This window comes from Mastigoproctus giganteus, chromosome 1 (assembly GCF_048544385.1).
Source record: "Mastigoproctus giganteus isolate SK-2022 chromosome 1, ASM4854438v1, whole genome shotgun sequence".
In the NCBI taxonomy this organism is placed as follows: Eukaryota; Metazoa; Arthropoda; class Arachnida; order Uropygi; family Thelyphonidae; genus Mastigoproctus; species Mastigoproctus giganteus.
Window position 1 is genome coordinate 45,997,839 of NC_143575.1, and position 12,091 is coordinate 46,009,929.

A 12,091-nucleotide genomic window follows, 5' to 3' on the forward strand; every position below is an offset into this window, starting at 1 on the left:
AATTGAGTTCTGTGTATCTATTCTTGAGACCAATATTTTTTTATAATACAGCTAGGTTGCAATTATTGCGGATAATGAATCCCACGAAGTGGTTGCCTTATTCGAATTTACACTATTCAAAGTTATAATTATATATAAAATATGGTAATTGGTTCCAGGTTGATGAAATAGGCAATGAAAAATTTTAAACAAGTTTTTATATGTTTATTAATGAAATATTACAGTAAAGGATAAAAAGAATATACTTATAATTTAAATTTATTGTTAACAAAGTCAGAGTATTGTAATTATAGAAAGCAAAATAAAAACAAAAGAATTCTAAATATCATTCCTAAAGGTAAGCTTACACTGACGAAAACATCTTTATTGTCTTTCGAAATAGTTTAGCAATGTAGACTGAACTGTTTTCTCTTTCTTTAAATCTTCATATATATGCTAGTAGATGCAGAGTGCTTTATCCACATCTCGGAGAATTTGCATGCTTTGATCAAGGTTTGGGTCAGCATCCATAATTTTTTGCTTCACGACTTCTACAGCTCAAAAGATATTTTCGAATTCTTTGAGAGTGACCTCCTCACTTGAACATTATCTCGTTCTTCGGCATCATTGTTGACTTCTTCAAATTCTCTTTGTTGATCTAAAAGTAGGAGATCGTCATCAGTCAATTCTTCCGAATGTGAATTGACCAGTTTCCAAACATTGTCATTTTCTAGTTCATAAAGTTCTCTTCCAATATTTGTTATTTCTTCTATAACAGTTTTTTCTTCAAAACCACTACTATTTGCACAATGAGGCAAAATGCTGTTCCACACTCCACATGTTGTTTGCAATTATTTGTTGCCAAGCATGCTGAATATTTTCTATTGCATGTCTGATGTTATAATTTTTCCAGAACTCTGTTAAGGAAATTGCATCATCTCCTGTAGTTTTAGCAATTGCTTGTTCAAATGTTTTTCTTATGTGGTAGGCCTTAAATGTTGCAATGGTCTTGATCCATGGACTACAACAAATATGTTGTGTTTGGCAGCAAAAAAAATGATTTTTACATTTTCACATAATGAATTGAGTGTGGTTGGATGACCTGGAGCATAATCCAAACTGTTGCTTTCCTTGCAATATTTTTCAACAGCTGGGCAAAAATAGCTTGAAACCCAGTCAGTGATATTAGCTTGGGTCACCCATGCTTTCTTATTTGATTGCCAAATAACTGGAAGTGATCTATGGTTGTAGCCTTTTAGAGCATGAGGATTTGGAGACCAATAAACAAGCATTGGTTTCAATTTAAAATTGCCTGGAGCATTGCCTCCCAATAATAATGAATAAAAAAAAGATACCCTAATAATTGTTTTTTATGTCAAATATAATTTTAGTTGAAAAAATTTTTTATGAAGGCAATTTTCAAAGTAACGAGAAGGAAATTGAAAGTCATTTTTTTATTTTTTTTATTTTTTTTTGCACCCTTCGCTGACCTCCCTTTTGCCTCCTCCACTGACTGCACACTAGGAATCCCTGATTTAAAAAATTATTGTGGATAATGGTATATGGAAGTAATTTATTTAAAAAAATAAATAATGATTAAAAAGTAGCATCCATCAGATACTGCATAAACATCCTGCAGCTAATGCCATCCCGTAAGTGTTGAAATATTTTTGGCGCTTAAGCGATAAATATTTCAATTGTCATCTCACCTTAAGAGATGATAGTTTTTGTGCAATAGTACTAAATGCTAATGCTTTGCGGTAAGTTCAAAATAAGAAGAATTTAATATTTAAAAGCATTTATTATAAAAAATTCCACAAGCAAATCTATTCCACAGAGCCTCTCCTTTTGTAAATTCACTAGAGCATCCTTTCTCAACCTTTTTACCCTGAAGGAACCCTTGAAATAATTTTCCATCTCAGGGAATCCCTGCACAAGTATTATTATATTTACAGCTCACGGTATGTTAGCATGCCCAGTAAGTTGTACAGAATGATATTTTTCTGTGAACCTGTTTATTTTGCCATCCTACTCTTTTTGTGTGGTTTCTTTCCCCCCACCCCAACACACACACACAAAGGATATGAGCTGGAATGCAAGTCAGTAGTGTAGGTAGAGGAAACTTCAGTTTTTCCTTTTTTTAAATTTTCTACTTGATATTTTTTTACCTTATTCCAGTAGGCCTAAAAGTCTTATCACAAATTTCTACTATATAAGATGCTAATAAGGTATTGTATGTGCAAGAGTAGTTTTTTCCTCCTATTTAAAACTAAAAATGACTTTTTAGCCAACCTTTCTTGAAAACAAAACAGGTAGTTAAGATTAGCTTAGCTTACCTTTCTTGAAATTAATCTTTCTTTCCTTTTCATAAATTTTAAAAACTCATCGGGCAAACATAATAAAGTTCTGTTAAATAACTGGCTTAAGCCAAAATGGGATTTAATTTTTCTAAAGGTAGGCTCAGTAGAATTAATTTAAACAAAGGTTGTAAATTGATTTTAATTGATGTTATTTACAACATGAACATTTATTGACAACGTTGAATAGTAAAGCTGCTAAAACCACAAGCCAAAGCAATATGAATAAAAATATAGCCTAAGACAATTTTATATAAGACTTGGAAAAAACATTTTCTTACTGAGTGACATGATCAGGCTAAAATATAGGCTTAGAAATTACAAAATTATTATACACATGTTGGTTTCTTGATCTCTTTTATAGGCCTATATATCCATAAAAAAGTTTTTATTTTTGAAACTAAAAATAAAGAATGAAATTTACCTCTTTAATGTTAAACCTGTGCTTATTTTTTGCTACACAAATACTCAATTCTGGGTCAAACTTCAGATTTCACAGATTTCATCTTCAACTTAAATGAGAATTTCTATCCTTGCTATTGATGAAAAAAGCTCGCTTACACATTTAAGAAGTTGAAAATTTCAGCAAAACATTCATTTCTTTCCTATGAATGGCAGGATGCTTTTCTTTCAAAGAAATCCACTTGTCAAGGGCCAGATCAATAAATCTCATCTTGATTGTATGATCAGACTTTTGACTGGTAAAAGTTTTCCGTGGTTCTTGTATTGGATTTCTTTACCCTAACCATGATTTTTATATGTTTATAGTTGAAGCAAAGTTTAGCAAACATTTCACTATTGTTGTTTTGGGTTCATTGTACTTTGAATAGCAAGTAGCCAAAGTTTAATGTCATCAGCATGTATCACATATATTGATGTCATGTGCTGATAATTGATTTGCTTGTATTTAAAAGAAATTTTATAGTATTCAGTGCATCATTTATCTGTTATAATTAAATAATGAATAGCTGTTGTTATTTTGGTTTTTAGGAGTATTAGCAACTAAAGCCGTATTGCTCCGGGGATAGGCAGTGGTCGTTCCCTGACCTTTCCGCATCCTCCGTATTTTTTTTGTGGTCATGGGCTCGAACCTCGGTTTAATCAAGAAGCATGTGCTACGCACTGCCGCTCCTGCCCACCTGGCTACGGAGGCGCCAAATAATGAATAGCATCAGAAAGTCTGGTGTCTCAGTACTTTCATATTAGTTGGTCTGAAGTTACAAAGCACTACCATACTTTTTATATTTGGTTATTTTGATTCTAACAAGTTATTATCTTATGCCATTTGCTCTTAATATAGCATTCTTTCTTTTAATAGTGGAACTTTTATTTAGGATTGGTTTATCTTGGTCATTTGAACTTTAGTATTATTTCACATTTTAGTTACACAACAGATTTGTAAAATTATAAACTTACTTTAATTTGCATGACTTTTAAGTGAAACTGTTTTCCATTGAGACTTTATTTATAAGTAACAGTTTATGCAGAAAATAAATTGTTCTTCACATGCTAGTTATCACTGTCAAATGTGGATTTAAATTTCTTTATTGCTGTATGCGTACATAATTGGATTAATTGTGCTGAAATGTTTTTAGGTGCCTTTTACTTGGTGTTTGAATATATGGATCATGATCTTATGGGCTTACTTGAGTCAGAACTGGTTGATTTCACAGAGCAGCATATTGCCTCATTCATGAAGCAGCTTCTTGATGGACTTAGTTATTGTCATCATAAAAATTTTCTTCATCGGGATATAAAATGTTCAAATATACTTATGAATAACAAGTAAGTTTCCTTTTTAAATTTTTTCATGTTTTTTAAATAAACTTATTTTTTATAATTGCTTAATCACCCTTCTCATGGCTAATTATGATAATTTATCCTGTATATGGTTTAACCGTTGAAAAATACAACAATGATAGAACTCTATAAGCATAATGTGCCAAGTGTGATTTTATTATAACAGCTCATTCAGTAAACGAGTTTTGGTAAGTTAACTCGTTAATATAAAAAAACTTGATAAGGGTTTAAATTTTTGTACTTCTGTGGTATGAGTGTTGCTCCTCATAATGCAAGCTTTGAAGTTATATCCACAAAAATGCATCACACATGGCAAAAATTTTTACTTTTCTCAAACAGTTACAACTCTACAATGCAGTGTAAACTTTAACAACATTGATACAAATAAAACTATGTATTTAATATTATCATAGTTTGGGACATTATGGCCTTGTTGCCCTTGCACTGTAAAGCTTATAAACAAACAAACAAACCACGAGAAAGCCACATATGTTTGTAGGTGCGCTTTATTGTAAACTGAAAAATTATTCTTGCTAGCTTGCAGCTATAAAGAAGGAAAATTTTTAAAAAGATTTTATTAAATTAAACTAAACATATCTTGAGTAAACATGAACATCTTGATAAACATGATAAATTTAATATTAACATTAATAATAATAATAATGCTGTCATTAAATAAATTTGTCGATAGCATGTTAAACACACATCATACACAAGCATAAAAAAGATTGATTATGTACCAGCAAGGAAAGTGGATGAACAGTGTTGAATTAAATAAAAAAGCTGAGGAGAGGTGCAAATGCAACAATAAAAGACACTGAGTTGTAAAGAGTGGTCTTTCTTGCCTTCAAAGTTTTGAGTTAACTATAATGAGTTAACTATAAAATAAATTTCACCTTCACCAGAAGCAATATCTGTTAAGTAAACAAATTATCACAAGCGATTTCTAGAATTTATTCCTTTCCAAAAATCAAGATGGAGGATTACATCTGGATTTATTCTTTCTTGGGATTAAAAAAAAAAAAAAAAAAAAAAAAAACATAAGTGGAAAAACATTTTAAATGGCTGTATTATGGCACTGTAGTGTTATAAGCAGGAATGCAATAAAGAAAATCTACTGTTATATACATATAAGGTGATCATAAAGTAACTTAACATAAAAAATATGCAAATATCTTGACATAAATTTATTTCATTTACTTACAAGGCAACATAATCAACTTTCGTGTGATCTCATTTTTATATAGCTGCAAATATTACTAAAAATGTCATTCCTTTGATTAATAGTTGAAGGGAAATGGCATATCTTCCAGTTTTTTCAATAAAAGTTGTAAAATATTAGAAGAAATGAAGGTGATTCTGGAGTGGTTGGCATCATTTGACAGAGGTACTGCTTCAGTTTTTTTCTTCTGCTCCAAGCTACAAAGCAGCTCAACCATTTTCATTATGACAAGCTGATCTCAGGACACAATTATCTCTATTTGGATTGTCCTCTTTACTTGTATGACATATTTTGGATTATATTTGAATACATAACCTTAAAACCAGGAAACAGCAATGTCTATATATTGACTCCAAAGTAGATACTTTATTTCAAAAGTGCTATTGATATTTTTTTTACAGATGTTTTTTTAAGCGACCAGTGGTGCCATCCACAGTCTTTAAAAATTGCTGTTCACCCTGTCTTCCATACCCTTATTTCTGAAAATATTTTTGGTTCTTTTGAATTATGCTTGTTTTATACTAATATTAGACCTTTTGCTAATGGATTACAATATGTATTAAATGCAATTTTTGATTTTTTAAAGAAAATTTAAATTACATAAATTAAGTTGTTGTAGTGGGATTTATTGGCGCAAGGGCTGCTATGACCAAATTGTGCTCATAAATTAAGTGTGACATCTTTCGATGTTTCAAAACCCTGATGTTTCAAAGGAGTAAAGTTGTTAGAGTTGGACTAATACTACAACAAAAAATTTTGGATGACAAGTGAAATTTTTGAACAATGGATTTTAAATTTCAATAGAAACATGATGAAAGAAAACAGAAAAATCACGCTGATGTTCAACAACTGCCCTGCCCACTTTCACTTGGTAATTTTGAAACTTACAAGTGTGAAGCTTTTTTTATCCCTTTGAATACCTCGTCTAAACTGTAGTCAATGGACCAAGGCATTATCAAGAATTTGAAAATGCACTACCAAAGGCACATCCTGAAAAAATTATACGAAAATAGAAATCAACCAACCTATATTCATTCTGTTATAGATTTGCGGATGTGCATATCAGAGTTGGCAAAAGTGTAGATGTGATGGAAACAACGATTAAGAATTGTTTTGCAAAAGCAGGTTTGCTAAAATGCCAATTAACAGTGATGAGAGGGATGAATTTCTACAAGATATTGAGCAATCTTCGGCAGAACTCCAAGCGAGAGGTTTGATCAGTGGAGAAATTGTACTTGACGAATTTTTAGGAGTTGATAATGATGTCATAGTAGGCAGTAAACTTCTTATGCAGGAAAATAATACATTACAATATATAGAGGTGAAACTGGGACTTAGGACTGTATATATTTGCATGTGCTCCCTCTGTAATGGTGGAAAGAAGTAATTGTTATGCAACTCTAGCTGTTGATGGCGATTTTTCTGCTGTAAGAGCATTTATTCCCCTGACTCATCTTCGTGTTTATTGGATGGTGAAGTATTAGTGGCAAAAAGACATACCAGACACTCTTACCAAGGGTAATATTTTTGCTTAGCTGTACTGTGTTCAGTTATTTTAGTTTAAATAGCAAACAAAAAGCAAAACATCTCTTTTCGCTCTTCATTTGATACTGCAAACTTGCAAAGCTTAATTATAGAATAAAATTTATTGACATTCAGTATTGTAATTCTTTTCAGAAAGATGAATTGTTATAAGGTTCTTTGAATAAACAAATTGTGTGACATAATAATGCTAAGTGAAGTTGGACAGTGGTGCCTTCTGAAATCAAACCAACAGTTGCAATGTAAAGTTTTAATTAGCTTTAAAATGTAACCTACAATTGCAATTTAAAGTTTCAACTTTAAATGAAAAAAGTGCATGTTCCTATTACATTACAGGGGAAAAAAAGCTTTGTTTTTGCCCAACAAGTATATAGGCATATCTCGCTGATATGGCTGGTTAGGTTCCAGACCACTGCTGTAAAGCGAATTACAGTCTTTTTTTCACTTGCCAGTGCATATAAAAGCCTAAAAACATATTTACGCTATCATTTATTAAGTGCGCAATAGTGCTAGGGCTAAAAAAACAATGCAAAATTAAAAATAATAATTTAAAAAAATGCTACATTATTGTAAATTTAACCTTAAAATATTTTCTTCCTCTGCTTATGGGGACTGACAAATGAACATTTTAGAAGAAGTAACTATGGATGAAGGAGAGAGATAGTGGAGCTTCATCATTTGAGCCTTCAACGAATCTTATTCTCTTTGCTGGTGGAGAGTCTTGCCTTGATGTTGATGGCTGTTGAATGGTAGGGCTACTTTCTGTTGAAGGCTGTTGAATCGTAGGGCTACTTGCTATTGAAGGTTGGGGGTGGCTGTGGCACATTCTTAAAATAAGACAACAAATAAGTTTACTTCATTGACTGACACTTCCTTTCACGAAGGATTTCTCTGTAGCATGCTATACTTTTTGATAATATTTTACCCACTGTAGAACGTCTTTCAAAATTGGCATCAATCCTCTCAAAGCCTGCCACTACTGTATCAAGTAAGCCAGTGTAGTGTTCTAAATCCTTCGTTGTCATTTCAGCAGTGCTTACTGGATCTTCGTCAGGAGTAGATTCCATCTCAAGAAGTAATCTTCTTTGCTCATCTACCAAAAGCAAATCCTCATCCGTTAAAGGATGATCATGAGATGCCAGCAATTCAGCCACATCTTCAGGCTCCAGTTCTCTAGCTATTTCCACCACATTTGCAGTCACTTCCTCCCCTGAAGTCTTGAACCCTTCAAAGTCATCCATGTGGGTGGGAATCAACTTCTTCCAAACTCCTTTTAATGTTGATAGTTTGACCTCTTCCCATGAATCACGAAAGTTCTTAATGCCATCTAGAATGGTAAATCCTATCCAGAAGGCTTTCAATTTATTTTGCCTAGGCCCATCATAGGTAGCTATAGCCTTAACAAATGTCTTCTTAAATAATAGGACTTGAAAGCAGCAATTACTCTTTGATCCACAGGCTGCAGAATATATATGTTGGTAGCGGGAAAATAACATTAATCTCCTCATACATTACCCTAAGGGCTCACATGAGTATGGGTGAGTATGGGCTTGGTACACCCAGGGTCCCGAGCTGAATATCATCATTCTTCTCTTTCTTGGCGATTCCCTTCTACTTCTCTCTCTCTCTCTCTCTCTCTCTCAGGGTGACTCGGGAATTTTTTTTGGCTGGTGCAGCATAAGCCTCAGGCTTCCTTGCACCATGTAGCTAATAATAATAATAATCTCCTTCAACACTCTTGGGTGACCAGGTGCATTGTCACTAATCAGTAATATCTTGAAAGGAATTTTTTTTTCTAAGCAGTAGGCCTTGGCAGTGGGCTTAAAAAAAATTCAAAAAAATTATAATAAACAGGCAGGCTGGCTTTAGCATAAGTCTTGAGGGCCCCTAGGATTTTCAGAATGGTAGATGAGCATTGGCTTCAACTTGCAGTCACCAGCTGCATTATTCCCTAACAAGAGAGTCAGCCTATCCTTTGCAGCTTTGAAGCCAGGCATTGACTTCTCCTCTCTAGCTATGAAAGTCCTAGACGCATCTTCTTCCAATATGAGGCCATTTCGTCAACATTGAAAATCTGCTGCTTAGTGTAGCCACCTACATCAATTACCCTAGCTGGCTCATCTGGATAGCTTTCTGCAGCTTCTACATCCGCACTAGCTGCTTCACCTTGCAATTTTATGTTGTGATGGCTTCTTTCCTTAAATTTCATGAACCAACCTCTGCTAGCTTCAAACCTCTCTTCTGCAGCTGCCTCGCCTGTCACAGTCTTCATAGAATTGAAAAGAGTTAGGGCCTTGCTCTGGATTAGGCCATGGCTTAAACAAATTTTGTGGCTGGTTTGATTTTCTATCCAAACCACTAAAACTTTCTCCGTATCGGCAATAAGGCTTTCTCACTTTCTTATCATTTTCGTGTTCACTGGAATAGCACTTTTAATTTCTTTCAAGAACTTCTCCTTTGAGTTCTTTACTGTGCTAACTGTTTGGTGCCCGAAACCTAGCTTACGGCCTTTCTCACTAAGCTTAATCATTTCTAGCTTTTGATTTAAAGTAAGAAGCTTGCGACTCTTCTTTTTACTAGCAGTACATTTAGGGGTCACTGTATTATAATTAATAATTACAATAATAATAATAACAGAAGTGAAAAGCTTGAAAAATTTTGAAAATTGCCAGAATGCAACACTGAGACACGAAGTGCACAACTGCTGTAAACTGACTGGGTGACAAAAGGGCACCGGTCGACTCACTTGATTTAGCTTGGAGTCAGCTGGTGTGTGCGTCATTGCCGAAAACCCTCTTAAGAGCAAGACATGTGCCGAAAATAATAAACATGAATATAATTGAAAAGCACCATATTAGCGAAGCACTCTGAAGCAAGGTACACCTGTATCCCATCTTTACACAATTAATGTATTGCAGGGCATACTTTGCGTTATGCCTTTAGCAATTTTTGCTATTCTACCTCTGATTTCATAGCTTTGAAAACATATTGCATGCTGTTGTTTTCAATAATTATGACTGAATATATCATAGCTAGTAACTCATTTTCCCTCCCAGAGGAAGAATCTTTACTTTTTGTGAGGTTTTCTGTGTGCAATGACCATGTTAGTGTGATGTCTTTTTTTTTTTTTTTCAAGATACATAATAAACTGAACATCTACAGTAATTATTCTGGGATAGGTTTAATTGTTTAATTATCTATAAAAATTTAATTGTCTAATTGGGAGAATACAGTAGCTCAGTGGCCTGCATTTGGAAACTACTGCACTGTATGATAATTGTACAAGTTCTACCTCTGTGAGGTATGGAGTTTGCCCTTACTTTTATTGGAGCGTGTTAAGTTTGTATGTTTGCCCTAAATTGCACTGTTTTTTAATATTCCATTTTGGAGATATGATATACCACATTCTGGAAGTGTGGTATAACAAGGCACAGTATATCAAGGTTGCACTGCATTTAATAGGGATGTTATTTGTCATCAAACTTGTCTCCTACATTTATATGTAAAACAGCCCCAATCGAAATTAATTAAAAAGTTACAGTACTGGTTTGTAAATTTTTTTAAGGGGTCTAAGGGATGATATGCTGCATAGAGGAACAGAAATTGAAAGCTTCCTTTTACATTAAAAAAAAAAAAAAGAAAAAAAAAAAAGTTCTTGTTTATACTCCGGCACGACCACCAGGTCAGTAGAGTTTACAATAAATTAATCAATACAAATTGTTACTTGTATTTAGCAGTCACAGGCTCAAACTCTACTGCACTCATGCTCTTGATCACTTGGCTACGTCAGGCTTGCTTATGATAAAATTCAACACATCATTTTGTCTTTACTGATGAGTGAAGCAAATTGGAAAAATTTGCTGTGAAATATGGCTATAACATATATGGAAGGTGAACCTGTAATGTAACCCTGCAGTGTGCAACTGAAAATCATGAAGGAAATGTACAGACAAGATGGCAAATAAAATTTAGTAATTTTCAAATTTGGTGAATGTTGTTACTTCAATAAATAAAAAGAAGTGTCATTTGTTAAAAGCATAGCAGCCAACTAGAATTTTATGAAAAAATTCAGTCCACTGTGCTTGAATAGATAGGTTGGGGGAGTAATATTAGAGCAACATCACACAATTGGATTAAAAAATGGATTTTGTTTGGAATACAGGGTCCGATACTGTGTATATTCTACTGTACCAATTTGTTGGCATATTCACAACTGTTTAAAAATTATTTAATCAGGAAACCCAGCTTAGTCTTCTTTCTTGACCTAGCTCCACCTTTAGAATTAAAGATAATCTCTTAAGCTTTACATTAACCTCTACGTTAACTGTATTCTTGTACTGACTTTCACAAAGTTTTTTCCAAGCTAACTTCATCAGAACTTCCAAATGGTGGCTAGCACTCTTTCGGCACTTCTCTTTTCTGCTATTTTCCCTCCTTCTTATACAAGATCTATCAAAAAATTAAGCAATCCGGGACAATAACTCACTCAATGTTCCACTCTTTTTCTTTTTATTATATATTTTTCTAAAATATTAAAACAGAAATCCTCACGCCCATTCATCCACCCACCCAGTCGAATATAACAGATTAAAATGTGCTAGTACTAACTCTGATTTGTCTGCTCCTATTTCAAGAAACCAAATATTTTGCTAACCTTCAATTTTCTTCCCTATCAAAATATTAAATTGGTTATATTCTTTGCAAAATTATATAAATACGTCCAGAAGTGGCATTCAGATGGATTATTATAAAAGACCTTTTATAATCCATCTAGAAAACAGTTAAGTTTATTGATAGAATGGTTCAACTCCTACATTAAACCTGATAACCAAACTTATTATTGATTCTGCCCTTATTCTCATTCATGCAAACTATTTTAAACAATAAAATAATAATAAAATGTTAATAAAATTCTAAAAGACAAATTATAGCCAACAGTATTATTTTGATATTAATGGTAATTGTAATCCTCTTTTACCCTATATTTAAAAACATGTTCAATATTCATAAACAGAATAATGTAAATTTAATATTCGTTTTGAATAATCTGATATTAAATTAACGTGGTTATGCTGTATATGTTTTTAAGGTCACCTCAAATAATGTCTGTTTATGTATGAATTGTATGTGATACTATATCTTATTTGTGTTCCTAAATAATTATAGATACAGTTTATAATAGAAGGCAATG

General features: G+C 33.0%; 1 protein-coding gene across 13 annotated transcripts in view; it reads left to right on the top strand.

Moving 5' to 3' along the window:
* Cdk12 (Cyclin-dependent kinase 12) overlaps window positions 1-12,091 on the top strand; it is a 621,218-nt gene that overhangs the window by 267,801 nt on the left and 341,326 nt on the right. For all 13 annotated transcript variants that reach the window (XR_016546892.1, XM_090372485.1, XM_090372492.1 and 10 more), the window contains one exon: window positions 3,932-4,121. Coding sequence is in view for 12 of the 13 variants with exons in the window: in XM_090372485.1 (XP_090228611.1) it covers window positions 3,932-4,121 (190 nt within the window). In the remaining variant the exon portion in view is untranslated. The remainder of the gene's footprint in view (window positions 1-3,931; window positions 4,122-12,091) is intronic.